At 48.7% G+C, this 15,842-nt stretch overlaps 1 protein-coding gene across 1 annotated transcript in view; it reads right to left on the reverse strand.

Moving 5' to 3' along the window:
- The window catches only part of LOC126541994 (SEC14-like protein 2), a 114,058-nt gene that overhangs the window by 22,794 nt on the left and 75,422 nt on the right, over positions 1-15,842 (reverse strand). The window contains exons 6-9 of the mRNA XM_050188963.3: positions 14,421-14,515; positions 4,940-5,018; positions 2,977-3,057; positions 1,681-1,767 (exon numbers count right to left, since the gene is read on the reverse strand). Coding sequence (XP_050044920.1) covers positions 1,681-1,767; positions 2,977-3,057; positions 4,940-5,018; positions 14,421-14,515 — 342 coding nt within the window. The remainder of the gene's footprint in view (positions 1-1,680; positions 1,768-2,976; positions 3,058-4,939; positions 5,019-14,420; positions 14,516-15,842) is intronic.

The following is a 15,842-nucleotide window of genomic DNA, read 5'->3' on the forward strand; positions in this document are numbered from 1 at the left end:
GCACGCAAAACAATAAATAAATTGAGTATCTCCACGCGACGGCAAACAACGTTACCTTGGTTGTGTCCACCTACGTGGCATTAGTACGTTTTTAATTCTTGGTGCGTGGTAGTTGGGACACCCTGTAAATCATTAGGTGAAGTTTAACGTTATCGTGAACGACACCTTGAGCTTGGCGAAGAAAAAAGACACACACATTTCGCAGATTGCGAATACGCTGCTGTGAACATCTCAGCCAAATCTTGCACTGGTGCGCGGTAGCATTGGGCTCGCAAAGCGGAGCGCGAAGTCGCCTTTTTCTCAAACACCCTTGTTTCAACAGAAGCCTTCTCCTCACCCTTCACATCATATCAACAGAGAAGGCTGAGCCGACAATCATCTGCTCACGCTAATTTCGACTCAGTCGGGAACACTCAATTTGTCTCAAACTACGTCAAACTTAAGCCCACCCGCCGTGGTTGCTCAGTGCCTATGGTGTTGGGCTGCTGAGCACGAGGTCGCGGGATCGAATCCCGGCCGCGGCGGCCGCATTTCGATGGGGGCGAAATGCGAAAACACCCGTGTACTTAGATTTAGGTGCACGTTAAAGAGCTCCAGGTGGTCGAAATTTCCGGAGTCCTCCACTACGGCGTGCCTCATAATCAGAAAGTTGTTTTGGCACGTAAAGCCTCATTATTTAATTAATTTTAATAAAACTTAAGCCCCCCCCCCCCCACACACACACACACACGGGGCGCACGCACACACTATGCCTGCCGCGCCTGGCCACCAATAGCGGTTATGCGCTACAAGGGACGCGCGCCTGGGCCCGCTTACTCCCGGCCACTCCTGGCTAAGACGTGCTTCGTATTGAGCATCGCATTGAGCTTCGTATCGAGCGCTACGAAGTGCCGAATTTGGATCTGCCCATTATCCGTGCAGGACAAAGCCGGTGCGCACCACGCATTGCACGCGCACAGCTGGAGCGCACGATCGCGCACTGTGCAGCCTTGCCGCGCACATACAGTTGTGCGTAGACAGGCGTATAGCTGCGTGTGCCGTCAACGCAGCGCCTCCCCCTCCCCTTGCCGTATCGCCGTAAGTGGGGCAACGGCACTCTACCACCGCCGGCACTGCACCATTCCTTCGGAACGGAAGACGTTGAGGGAGAATAGGAAAGGTGAATACCGCGCGCGAAGTATACCTACGCTCGTACTAGATCTTTCTTTCTTTTTTAATTATTTCGGCAATATATTCCTGGGAGGTACCAGACTCATTGCAAGGCGTTCTTGAGGCTTCAAAGAAGTGTGGTTCAGGGAATCTTTAAAAAATTGTAGTATCGTTTTTTTTTTCTGGCTGACTTACGCAATGTTGTAAACTTCATGCTTTAGTATTTTTTTCATTTTGATGGTCTCAAGAATGTTTAAGCATATTGATTAAATAAATTGAATATTCCCCTTATACGGCTGCTAAATTTTATGTACTCTTAAATTACAAATCATCATTATATAAAACTTCACCTAAATCTTCATCAATATCGGCGCAGTGCGTGCTGAAAAAATGACTTCTCAGTTCCTATGTATTTAGTAGGGGCTCCTGAGCTGAAGCTGTAAGACATAAGACATAGTCACACACCAGTACTCTAAGGGCAGCAAATGTTTTGTTGTGTGCACAGCTGAACTCTCCTTGGGTTCCCTTTACCTTTGCCGAACACGTGTATCTTCTTCGCTGTCTCTTCGCTCAGGAATGGCTTCACCATGTTGTATATGATAGGATAGATCTTGGGCGCTGAAACAGACATAACGTAGGAGGCGGTTAGAGATGCGGAATCGGTTAGTTCGTCTCTTGTTCATCGTTAGCTCTCGGTTCATTTCGTTCAGAATTTAACCATCTGTTGTTTAAACATGCGCCAACTGGTGATGCGATTGCGATGAAGTGCTTGCGAAGCCATTGCTATTGAAATTTAGGGAGAGAGAAAAAACACGGTTTTCCGTATTGATAATGTAAAGGAAACCAAACTAGACCCAAAAGAGAAAATAAAGTTAGGGCGTATTAGAAAATGACGCATTGTAGATAGCAAAGTGGCTAGGCTTAACCCTCTATTTTAGAACGCTCCTGCGTTCAGCTCTCCACCTCAACTCGAGGAACTAAACGGCAGCGCCGCTCTTTGGCAGAATTTGTCAGTGATATTCTTCGGCGGTTCCCGGCAATTCATGAGAAGCGTAGTGTCTATTTCAGTCAAGGGGCGGCGCTGTGCCCGACTCGGTTGAGTGGAGAATCGTCAGGGAATACGGGCGTTACTGTGGGAGGAAGTTGAGCGAACCGGCAGATACGCAAAACACAAAAGACGTGTGTCAATGCCGCCGTGACGTTCCCGCACCAGCCCACCGCGACGTCACAGATTTTGATGGCGTTTACTCGGGTCTAGTTCATTGCTTATCGATAAAGGTGGGATACGATATGTCTTACAGGAGCCAATCAATAAAAGCTTAGCAACTTTCGAAAATAATTTACCGCGCCCGCGCGGCCCGAATACGAGACAATAGGTTGAAAGATGTGACGTAATAGTGATGTACAGGGCGCTGGGATTTCACTGTAAAATTAATAATACAGAAACTTTGAACATATTTTCTTTTACCGACCTCTTTGCGACAAATTAACAGAAATTGAGTTTTTAGTGAATACTTTATTTGACAACTGCTTTAGTGTTTCCATTTAGTGTCCCAAACGGTGCTCTCGGCGGAGAGCATACAACGAAGAAACAAGCTAGAACATATTACGAGCACAGCAGCATTGACAGGACTGACTCATTAAACGTTGGGAAAGAGAACATCCTCATGGGGGAACATGTTGTAGTATTTCTGTGAAGTTGCCACGGAGTCTTACATTCTGAGACCAACTGTTGCATCTCAAAACCCGCAAATGAATGGGCTGGAATTCTAACATCCCCGAACAGTTTCCTGAATGAAATACGTAAGCGTCAGTGAAACAGCTTACCATTTATGACGTAAGCCTTTTTGAGCATTTCCGGGTAGTGGTCTTCATACATTGTGACCAGGTTGATGATCATGTCAAGAGCTGAAAAAGAAATTTTCTTCTCGTTACACTAAGGAAACAGTAGCGCTGCATGAGGCCAGCGTAACCCCCGCAGATCATTAGAATTCGTCTGAGGGGACGCGCGGCTTAAAAAGTGGTGCAGGTTGAGTGCACTCACAAGCTCAAGCCGACCTCTCTGCTTTTGAGCAAGTGCATTTCTTTCCCTCTTTTTCTCTATACGGCTAGAAGCGCAATGAGCGGCTGGATAGCAGAGAACCGAGAGAGCCAAAGAGAGTGCCAACGCGCCTCGATGTTCTGCTACCACGTGACCATCTTGTGCATCATGACACAACCGCCCCCTCGTAAACGAAACCGAAACTTGTACGTAGAAAAGCTTTCACAGCAAACTATTTATATTATTTCTCTGTGGATTGCCAATGATTTTTCTAGGGTTTCGAGGTCGAAGACCTTCATTTCGCAAACAAATCGCGCAACTCTACATTGTGCTGTAGCTTTTTGCAGTGTCATGTACTCTGTGAGATGGGTGCGCATCGGGCAGCCGCGTGCAGCATTCGATCGTCCGGTGGGCCGTGTCCCTGCGTGTCTCATATTGTGCAGCAAGCGCAACACTTCTTAGTCAAGCCGCTGTCCCCGCCAACAGATGTTCAATTACAAGATTTGTAAGTGATTTTTTTTTTCGTGATAGCTCAATGAGTAGCTGTTCTGGCCCAGTGGAAGCGAAGTCTTTTGCTCTTCCTTTGGTCGACCATATTGAGCGCTGCTCCAGCGAAAATATTGCTGTTCACCACACGCCGTTTACGGCTGACAAAACTACCTCTGTTTCTTTTCAAAAAGCAGTTTTTCTCTTTGTGTGGCGCTTCACGACTAGTGACGAACAAAAGATCAACGCAGCTAGATGGGGGAGTCGGTGGGTTAACATTTTTTATGCATAAGTGCAGCTCGACGCAGACGAGCGATAAAAAAGAAAGGACGACACGAGCGCTGAATGACAACTGAAAGTTTATTGCCTGAGAAATCATAATACACACTTAGGTCACGTGGCGTGCACCAGAAATGCAAGGGTGCCGAGAAATCAGGCCATTAAAAAATTCTGTTTCTTTCTTTCGATGCAGCGAAATAGACGTCAGACTAACACACGTGGCAAAATCCACGTGCGTCTGATTTGCCTCGACTACCTCTCGGCTTGTTTCATTTCCACTTCTTAACAGCCCAGTGGTATGGCGAAACAGGGTATGGCGTTGGCAGCGCCCACAATGTGAGGTCAGATTTGAGCTTGTAGAATTCCTGACAGGAGCGGGGCGCTCTCGAAGACGAAGATTTAAGCAGCGTCCGGTCTGTCCGTATTTGTCGCACGGTAGCGGTATTGCGTATGCCACCCCTACTCAACACGGCACCAACCTCCACATGTGCCTGATCTGACACGAAGTTATCGACGCCTGCCGAGCTTTGTTGACCAGATTACACAACCTACTTGACCAAATTCTCACGGAAAAGACAGCTCGTACCTGATACTTATTAGCAATTTTCTTCAGTCCATGCCCCATCCGGTGCGCCTGAGGAATAACGGCTAACTTCTTTCTTTTTGTTTCTGCCTGCTGAGGGGCATCGCCTTTCCTTATCTTCTTTATAAGCCCTTCGCAAACGGAGATAACGGTGGCTTCAGTAAAACCGGCCTTCTCTAGCCGCCCTAGCTGTCGCGAAAAAGTGGACGGACGACACCGGCGCTTGTGTCGTCCACTTCTTGTCCCTCGTCTGTGTCGCGCTGCACACATCCGTAAGAAACGAGAAAAAAAGATGCCCGATCTTTTCGTTCATGCTTTGTCCTGCATGACATTCAGGGTCACTAGACGCTTGAACGCGCACCCGAAAACTCTTCTTAAGTTGTCATACAAATGCAACTTACCCGGTTTCCACGCAATTTGCTTCAGGTTGAAGTTTTCTAGGTCAAATATGAAGCTGTGCATCTCTATGACTCGGCCGAGCTACAATGAAACAAGAAAAGCACTCGTGAATACTGGGAGTGACCGCACTTGAAGTAATCAAAACTACACCGCAAGCGACAGAGAGAAAGACGGGAGAAAGAGAGAAAGAGTGAAGAAAGAGAATGACCGGGGGAAGCAGCCGGGCAATGTGGGAGAAAGAAAAATGAAGAATCAAACGAGACGTTCGTGCTCACGTCCGACACCCCAATCCCTGTAGTGTAGATGGTTCAGGCACAGACTGTAACTGCGGACGCACACACAACGCGATACCAAAATGCAGGTGACGGTTAGGCGACTGCATACTGGCGCTCTTTCGAGCACCGACGATTCACTAAATGCTTCGCGGACGCTTGATCGACAGATATCGAACGTCACGTGTACACTGTGCCAATGACTTTCAAACAGTTCAAAAGCCTCCTTTCACCGCAGGTGCATCTCAGACGTCAAGAACCTGCCGCAGCTGGCTTACACGTTTTGCAGCCTCGAGTATTTTTCTGCGATAAGTGGCTCACCTGAGGGACTCGTTTTTTTTTTTTTTTTGCTCTCTGCGCTAATCTTGGGGCTTCCTTCGCACGGGAAGCGTTATCACCCTGATATTCGTGGAACGCGCTGACTCGATCGCGAGTCGATCACCTCATGGCTCCTTTCCTTTCCTTTCACTTGGCCTTGAAGTATTTTCTCTCTTTGACCCTTAATTACACATACGAAAATTTTGCGCGACCTTGGAAATTTGCATTTTGTATCCTTGAATGTTTTTCCTCTTTCCATTCCAAATCTTAGTCGCGCGCGTCGTTGTCGTCATCCACTAGAGCATGCACGGTCGGGCGGACATCAGTCAACCCACTTTCGACCTTTGAACACATGTCGCAGTAAAAAAGAAAAGGAAAGGAAAACAGAAAAAGAAAAAAAAGAAAGAATGGAAGAAAGAAAGAAAGAAAGAAAGAATGGAAGAAAGAAAGAAAGAAAGAAAGAAAGAAGATAAGATGGAGACTGCGTCACTCCCGTCTGACATCAAAATGTGTGCGCTCTCAACCTTCTTGCATGACTTCAAGCCTTAAGATCACGGCGCACCTTTTCTTCATCCGTGCTGCAGAGCGTAAAACCATCAGCGTGATGTATAGCTACAAAGTTTCATGCGTCGCGTGCTGTAGGAGAATTTCATGGGCTGGTTTCTTCGACTACAACTTCCAAGGACGCGCTGGTGATTTCAAAGCAAAAATAATATAGCCGAAATAAGGGTGACGTGGGTGGCTGACTATACAGCTTTAAGCCTACTTCAAATTTAGTACCATATTTAAAGCTGAAGGCAGCACTTCAGCGTTGACGACATTCTCGCAAACACGACCTTCTTAATCGTGCCCCTTTCTTGCTAAAATACGGCGCAGAAACATTGAGGGTACGCAACGTGGCACGCGCATTTTATGGCCCTCTCGGATAGAGTTTGACCACAATATATATATATATATATATATATATATATATATATATATATATATATATATATATATATATATATATATATGTAAGGGCACCACCACACGACGCGTCGTGTTTCTTTCGGCGTTGAATTTCGAGAATATACGTTCGTTCATGTCTTAGTAGCAGTTCCACACTTCCGCGGCATTGAACCGCTGTTGTTACTGCGAGCGATTTTATGGCTCACAGATGTAATTTATTGTGAGTAATGCAGCTAATCCTTCCCTCATCCCTTGCTTCTGCCATGTTTGGTTCACGACTGAAAGTCGCGGAGGCTTTCGAAGCGCGCTTCGAGCATAAGCCCAAACTGGACCGGTTCGAAGGGCGGCTACAATTTATACTTCCTTTGCCCCTGAAAGGCGATCCTAAAACATCCGGAAAACACGTCCTTGTCAACGAGTGAATGTGGCGGACAAGGAGAATAACAAGTGGGGGATTAGTTTTTGTTTCGTCGCGTAATATAATAATAAGCATTGCCAGGCTGTTTTCCCTTCGACGCAAAAACTTTCCTGCTTCGCGCCGTACTTGAAGAAAGACGTGCGCCTATGCAACGAATTCAAGAAGGAAATCAAGAGATATGAGGAGTGAAACCTGCAAAACAACAGACCGTGTAGAAAGCAAGCAGAAGTCGCATTATTGTTTGGCTAGTGTGGTCTCGAAGCCACTGATAAATCCAAAAGAGGGTCACTGAAGGTCACCCCCTACACATGCCTGGGCTGTTCAGCGGTGCCAATACTGAGCATGCAGTACTTCACCCCTCGCCCCCCAACCTTGTCTTTTTCTAAATAATGCTACTCTTCAGCCTCACTGCCTCCTTTTTTAAGGCTGCCTTGCAGCTGCCCCTGCGCAGAGCCGACATATTTAAGCGGCGAGCGTGAATCAGTGTACGAATGATTTCCTAGAGAATTAAAGATTTGTAAGCTTACTTTTCTTACAAAAAATTAAGCATTTGCCCTTTGCCATTCAATGAATAATGCATTATGAACATAAGGAGATCCGATATAAAAACCCGTATGTTTCCACATAATAACCTTGGGCTTGCTTTATATTGTTACAAGCACGGGGAAAAGGGGTTTATTTAGGCGTGCGAGAGCAGGAATGGCAGGCTACGAAGAACAGGAATGGCCGCTGCACAGTCTTCGTTCTCCTCTTCCCCTCTCTTCTTGATCCCCGCGTCCCTTTGACGCGTTTGGACGTAACATACCTCCCCTCGCAGACAAAGCCCCCTGGGCGAGTCAACTAGCTTGTCGTGGCGTGCATGATTTCAACCGTGCGACATGCGCGACTTGTGTCCTAGCAGAACGTCTACCAGTGTTCGTGAGGCGCGCGAGAGTATAGTTCACTTCGCTGACTTTGTCGATGACAACATACGGTCCATCGTAGTTTGCGAGCAGCTTTTGACACAAACCGCGCTTCCTTGTGGGAGTCCAAAGCCAAACGAGATCACCAGGGTGATATGTAACAGGCCGATGTCGTGCGTCGTAGCGGGCTTTGGAGTTTTCTTGTGATGCCAAAGTCCGAAGATGCGCAAGTCGCCGAGCCTCTTCAGCGAGGCATAGCGTATCGGCGACCGTAGGATTGTCGTGGTGGTAAAAAGGGAGGACAGTGTCGAGCGTATACCGGGGCGGCCGAGCATATAGAAGGAAGAAGGGGCTGTAGCCGGTTGTCTCGTGCTTGGCGGTGTTGTAGGCGTAAGTAATAAACGGTAGAACTTCATCCCAATTCTTGTGATCGGACGCAACATACATGGAAAGCATATTGGTGATTGTTCGATTAGTGCGCTCAGTGAGGCCGTTCGTTTGCGGATGATATGGCGTCGAGTGCCGGAGGTGCGAGTTACATAAACGCACAAGCTCTTCCACGATATCCGCCGTGAATTGACGTCCCCGGTCACTTATGATAACACCAGGTGGTCCATGTCGTAGAACAATAGCGTGAAGTAAGAAAAGCGACACTTCGATGGCAGTTGCTGATGGTATAGCCGCCGTCTCGCAATAGCGTGTGAAATAGTCGGCGCAGACAATTATCCAGCGGTTCCCCTTAGATGACTTTGGAAAAGGGCCTAGCAGATCAATTCCAACTTGCCGAAAGGGTGAGCTGGAAGGCGGCACAGGTTGAAGGAGACCAGATGGGGCAGTGGTTGGGCGTTTCCGACGTTGGCACTGTATGCAGCTGGCGACATAAAACTCAACCGAATGTCGCATCCGGGGCCAGTAAAAGCGTTCTTGAATGCGATAAAGTGTGCGCACAGTGCCTAAGTGACCGGAGGTAGGGTCATCGTGCATAGCCTGAAGGACTGCTGGCCGGAGACGCTCCGGCACCACTAGAAGGAAGCGTGCACCCGTGCTTGAGTAGTTCCTTTTGTACAGGAGCCCGTCACGTAGACAGTAGCTGCTTGTTGCACTTGAATGGGCAGAAGTGAAGAGTGGCTCCAATTTGGTGTCTGTCCGTTGTTCTGCTTTGAACGCATCGATATCTGGAAAAGCGGGTGTCACAGAAGCGACGAGATGATCAAAATCGTCTGCGTCGCAGTCCGTCGTGGCAAGCGGCATACGGGAAAGGCAGTCTGCGTCAGCGTGTTTTCGGCCACTCTTGTAGGAAACAGTGAAGTTATATTCCTGCAACCTTAAAGCCCAGCGCGCAAGGCGACCACAAGGGTCGCGAAGGTTCACGAGCCAGCACAGGGAATGGTGGTCTGTGACGACTTGGAATGGGCGTCCGTACAAGTACGAGCGAAATCGCTGAACCGCAAAGATTACAGCGAGGCATTCTTGCTCTGTCACCGTGTAATTCCGTTCAGGTTTGCTTAATGAGCGGCTTGCATAAGCAATCACGTGCTGACGGTCGTCATAGCGTTGTACCAATACGGCACCCAGACCAACGCCACTAGCATCTGTGTGGATTTCTGTCGGCGCAGTAGGATTGAAGTGGCGAAGGATAGGTCGGGAGGTTAACAGGAACTTCAGCTGACGAAATGCAGAATCGCACTCGGGTGTCCACTCAAACCGTGCGTCTTTATGTAGCAGATTTGTCAGAGGATAAGCGACGTCAGCAAAACCAGGAATAAATCGGCGAAAGTAAGAGCAAAGACCCAGAAAACTACGAAGTTGCTTCACTGACTGCGGTGCACTGAATGCCTCGACAGCTGCCGTCTTGAGGGGATCAGGCCGGATACCGTCTTTGTCAACAAGATGACCCAGCACAAGGGTTTGACGGTCACCAAAGTTACATTTCTTGGAGTTCAGAACCAGGCCAGCGTTTTTGATGCAGTCGAGGACAATATCCAGGCGCGTATTGTGCTCATTGAATGTGCGCCCGAATATTACAACGTCGTCAAGATAGCACATACAGATGTTCCACTTTAACCCACGCAGAATGGTGTCCATGAACCTTTCAAAGGTTGCTGGAGCGTTGCACAACCCAAATGGCATCACATTGAATTCGAATAATCCATCCGGGGTTATGAAGGCTGTTTTCTCCTTGGCTGCCGGGTGTATCGGGATTTGCCAATATCCTGAGCGCAGGTCCACTGAAGAAAAATAAGAGGCCGAATGCAGGCAATCAATTGCATCATCAATCCGGGGCAGGGGGTAGACATCTTTCTTAGTCACGGCGTTTAATCTTCGATAATCGACGCAGAATCTCCAGTTACCGTCTTTCTTTCTGACAAGTATGACCGGAGCTGCCCAAGGACTCGAGGACTCTTGTATTATTCCATTTTTCATCATGTCACTCACTTGTTCCCCGATTATCTTCCGCTCGTTAGGCGACACGCGATAAGGCTTTTGCCTGATCGGGCGCGCAGATCCTGTATCGATAGTATGGCGTGTTCGTGACTCGGGAATCGAGAACGCTTTGTCCGGCTGCGCAAAGTCAAACACTGACAGATGCTTAGAAAGCGTATCTACCAAGGTATGGCGCTCCCTTGTGCTGAGTGACTTGTTTATCATAGACAGAAGCTTTTTGTCGGAGACGTGGCGAAGATCAGCAGGTTCACACGGCGGATCTGTTAGTACGGCAACGGACGAAGACGTGTATTCTGTAAAGTAGGCGAGTTTCAAGCCGTCTGGAAGCAGGACGGGTTCTGCCGAGCAGTTGGCCGTCCACAAGCCAGCACGCCCGTTGCCGATGGATACCACACAATGAGGGACAAAAATGTTCTTTTTCATACAATTTAGATGCATTGGCTCTACGGAGGCATCGAAACTGTCTGGAACTTCACCGCGACACACAACCGGCACGCACACAGAGGTGGACGCAGGCACAACAGTATCTGCAGATACACAAAGTTCACCTTGACTGCAAGTCTCCTCTAAGAGCCCGGACGAAACATGGCCATCGACGCAAACTTCCCCCGTGCGACAATCGACGGTCGCACCACACTGTCGCAAAAAGTCGATGCCCAAAATCACTTCGTGTGTCGATCGGGGAATAACTACAAACTCCGTCGCGAAAACTCCACCAGCCAAGGATACGTCAGCAGTGCACACACAAACAGGGCGCAACGACTCGCCGCTCACTCCACAAAACGTTGCAGCCTGGTCCCACCGAAATACAACTTTACGCCCCAACCGACCTTTAAAACTGAGACTCATTACGGATACAGTTGCTCCGGTATCCACTAAAGCCATTGTAGGAACACCATCAACAAGCACATGCACTTTGTTCTTAATCATAACAACTGCAGGGGGCATTTCTGTCGATAGCACGTGTCGAGCGACCTCACCCCCATCGGCCGCGCTAGCTAGTTTTCCGGTTGTGAAGGCGAGGCGGAGCGGCGCACTGGCGATGGAGATTGACGTAAACGCGGTGCACGAGAAGTCGGTGGTGGCGTCAAACTCCTGTCAGATGCCGGCGAGTGGCTCCGGAAGCTTCTCTGCCAGTAATCGTTGCCAGAAGGGACGCCAGCTGACCAAGAGGTGGTGTACGGCTGTTGAGTTGTCCTCGTAGGAGGTGTGGGCCTTGTTGAAGATCCGGATCGACCATTCCACGTTGTTGGGCGACGATTGCAAAACCTCGCTATGTGGCCCGCGACACCGCATTGGAAACACACCGGCAGATGCCTCAAATTGCGATGTTCTTCCATGTAGTCGCGCATGTTGCTGTCGACTGCATAGACAGTAGGTGGGTGACATTCATCATGGCTAGGCATCGGCCGTTGGGAGGCGTGCGTGCGGCGTGGGCGTTGGTCGTAGTCATGACCTTGATAGCTCATGGTCCCTCTCGTTTGTGGGGTAGACCTATACTCGATGGTCGCTGAGTTCACCGTGGGTTGCCATGATGTCGAAACGGCCGTGTTTCTAATCTCGTGTGGTGAGTATGCGCCAGTGATGCCGGGTGTGCAACGGTACATCTCTTCCTGATGGAGCAACTCTTCGCGAACGATCTGCCGTATAGTGGATGGAAGGTCAACACACGAGCTCTGGTCTACACTTGCCACCGTCGTGACATTAGCCAGGCGACCAAACTTCGGTATTATCCGTCGCATCTTCAGCGTCTCAAAGGTCCTGCAGTGGCGAATGACGTCAGACACGGAATCCAAGCTGTCCTTGCCGATCAAAAAATTGTAGACGTCTTCGGCTATTCCTTTCAACAAATGTCCAACTTTGTCATCTTCAGACATTTGAGAGTTGACTATCTTACACAGTTTCAGCACTTCTTCAATATAAGTCGTACAGGTCTCCCCGGGAATCTGAGCTCTTTGCGAAAGCGTCTGTTCAGCGCGTTTCTTTTTTGCGCTAGAGTCTCCGAAACACGCTCTGAGCTCCTCGACGAAAAGCTCCCATGAAGTGAGCGTGTCTTCGTGATTCTCATACCAGACGAGCGCTGTGTCGGTGAGGGAAAACACAACATTGGACAATTGTGCGGTCGAGTTCCAACCGTTAGACCGGCTCACCCTGCGGTAGTTCGTGAGCCACTCGTCGACATCTTCTCCGGCTTTTCCTCCGAAAGTGAGTGGCACCCGGTAGTATTGCCACGGAACACCAGGTGTTGGCCTTGAAGCCGCGTCAGATCCTTCGGGAATCTGGCAGGCGTATTCAGGCATGGCAGGGAAGGGTGGCGGAAGTCCGGCAAGTCGACGGCTTCGGCGAAGTTGTAGCAGCGTAGGCTCCGTGGTTACGAGGTGTACCCCGCACCGTCCACCAATTTGTTACAAGCACGGGGAAAAGGGGTTTATTTAGGCGTGCGAGAGCAGGAATGGCAGGCTACGAAGAACAGGAATGGCCGCTGCACAGTCTTCGTTCTCCTCTTCCCCTCTCTTCTTGATCCCCGCGTCCCTTTGACGCGTTTGGACGTAACAATATGATATATGGGAGCATAGGGTTTTTGCGTAGGGTTATCGTATGTTACATACTGTATTGGCCTCGAGCTCCACCACTGGAAAAGCTGGCGCCACTGTCGGCGTGACGTGCTAGGAGGGATCACGTGGACATAGCGGCCGCGCCGGCTGCTTCGGGCGCGCCGAAGCGAGCTGAAAACGAGTTTAAATTCCCTCGTATGCTGCGGTCCTCATTTAGTGGCGAAATTTTCCCGCTTCGAGTGTCTCCTTTACAACGCTTGAAAGCACTACAATAGTTAGTGGCTGCCTTTGAAGGCGCGCAACATGGTAGGCTACTGCTCGGTGCCGCAGGGCGGGACGCACGTAACGGATGCCGGTGTCAGCCTTATTCACACGTAGCCGCAGGACAAGAAGCAGCGTGAAGCTTGGCTCGCGAAACATAAAACCGGCAAACAGTCATCGGCTACAACTCGGGTATGCAGCAAGCACAGACGCGAGGAAGATTTCTGCTACGGCGCCTGGTCTGCGATGTTCTGAAAACGCGCACTGAGACGCTCGACCGAGTCCGCTGCCCGACTAATGTCGTGACGGTTTGGTCTATGAACTTGTCGATGCTATAGATACTGGCAAGTTCAGTGGAGTGGAACAGCAGCGGTAAGAAGCACATTTAAAGAAAGCATGGCATATGGTCATGTTTGTGTTATGAATGAATGCGCTAAATTACAAAAAAGGAGCAGCGGGAAATTGCACGCTGAGAACACCGATAAACATACAGTGCGACGCAACTCGAGAAATAGTATTGAAAGGTCAAAGAATTTAGAAGAAAAAAAAAAAGATTGAATCGTCGCGACGGCACATCACAGTCCCCGGGGAGTAGGCGTCGAAGTCTCTACAATGAAATTATTTTTGAACAGCTGTGATAGCGCCTACGCAACAATGGTTGCTTGTATACTGTCAAATGCTCATATTCTGCGGCCTAAAGCTCATGGCACGATGCGAAAACGCGCGCGAGGTGAAAACGAAACAGTGCGCGGACAAGCATGCAGACGCGCAGTCGGTCGCTGTGAATCTGTGCGATCGCTGCATTGAGGCTTCGTTCTATTACACTCCATTTAGTTATACAAACACTATAAGAACATATTTCACATAGTTTGCTCTCAGCGTTTACCTACTTTTCACGCAAGAAGCCGGTTCGGGAGACTCCATCGCGGCGACCACGCGCAGTGGCGTTCACTGTACGTATTCGGTAAAGAGATAGCGTCTGTAAACGATTGTGTGCTTTCAGTTTGTCCAAGATTATTATTTAGACAGTAATAAACTTCTCTCGTTTCGAAAGTACTTACAGAAATGTTCGGGAGAGCTCGCGCGTGGTGCTTTCAGTGAGCGCTGACAGCAAAACCTATGAGGAGCGCGCCACGTGATCCCTCATAATACGCCAGCGAGGCGCTTCCGATAGGTGGCGACTCCGTAACTCCTCGCCGCCAATATGGGGATCATATGGGGCATGCACCATATGATAGGTGGGAACATAAGGTTTTTACATGAGGTCCGCACATGTTTACATGGAACTACTGCATGTCGAGCATAAGGGATTTTTGTGTAATATTGTCACCTTTGCAACGAACATCATGTAGAAAGGAACTCACCTTTTCTGTCTGCGCAGCCATATCCTGGGCGCTGTATTCGAGCTGCTGAATGATGTGCCGGATAAAGTCAGATTTCTTGACAGAATAGAAGAGTCCTGCACAAATGAGACATACAGGACAGAGTGAAGAAACGGCACTTAGATCTTTGTTGCTATTTAAACATGATCGACAAGATTTACCCGCATTTCATTGCTACAAATCATCTTGAAACATCTTTGTCGCGGCTTCTAACACGACCGAATAACTGACAGTAGCCCTCCTATCAAGACCACTCGAAAGAGGTTCGAAATATTTAATTCTTTGAGGAATCGCATATTGTTGACTCTTTCTGAGCAGTGAGCAATAGACTCGTAGAAGTCAATCACGATAACTCAGATAACTTCTCTCTCCTCAAGAGCCAAACGACTCCGTAAAGAACATTACTGCATCTTTCAACGACACACGACTCGAGAGGAGATGCTATCTGCCAGCTCCGATAAAGGTGCAGTCATCGTGATTATTCTCGTGAAGAAAAGTTGACGAAACCCGACTTTCCTTTCTGCATCATTTCTGGCCGACCGAACATCCGCTCATGGTAGGACTAAGGCGCCCGGGTGCAATTTCGCGAGTGAAATTCACCAAAATAATATGAGCCTAATGTCCGTCTTCATCACCCTTGAGTGCCAATGTGTCAATGGGGTTGAACGGCTTTCCATGTGACAGTGCTTCAGCTGTCATTAGAGCACTGCAATCAAGGCGCAGAAAGTGCATCTAGAGAAGCGAAAAAGAAACGACGAAAAAAGCCGAAAAAAAAATAACCGAGAGAAACACGCAAGAAAAAGTTCAACGCGGTTGACTCTTGCGAGCGTTTTTCACAAGCAGCTCTCTTTCCCCCTCACGCACCACTGCTTTTCTGGAGACTAAACGTCTTCACCGACGGCTAACAGAGAAACCTGTGAAGGAAATACAAAAGTTCTTGCGAGTGTTTCTTAATTAACGAATTTGTAGCGTTCGAGTAGTAAGCGCTGTGCACTGTTTGCTTTGTCACTGCGGTCACATTCACGAGGGCATTCGGATATTTTTGCGACTGTTTTCTTGCGCGAGCTGTCCCACGATGCTATATGGACACATTCCAACAGTGCGTGCTTTGAATAAAGCACAGGCACGTGTTCCGAACTGGCTTCAAAAAACCAGCTGCACCTCTATGTGAGTTTCGCGTTACAGTGACTTTGTCCTCTGCGGGTAGCCAGTATTCGCACGGTCGCGTTCCCGAGTTAATCGCGCGTGAGAAAAACTCGTTAGAAAAAGAAAGCAGTCACTTGGCGACGCGGAATACAAATGCATTTGCGCCCCTCACGTAGGCGACGTCTCAGAGATCTCTCCAAAGGAAAATCGCACGTGATACTGAAGAGGCTTAAAGCGTTGTTTACTTTCATTTTACAT

This window comes from Dermacentor andersoni, chromosome 3, assembly GCF_023375885.2.
Source record: "Dermacentor andersoni chromosome 3, qqDerAnde1_hic_scaffold, whole genome shotgun sequence".
Taxonomy (NCBI): Eukaryota; Metazoa; Arthropoda; class Arachnida; order Ixodida; family Ixodidae; genus Dermacentor; species Dermacentor andersoni.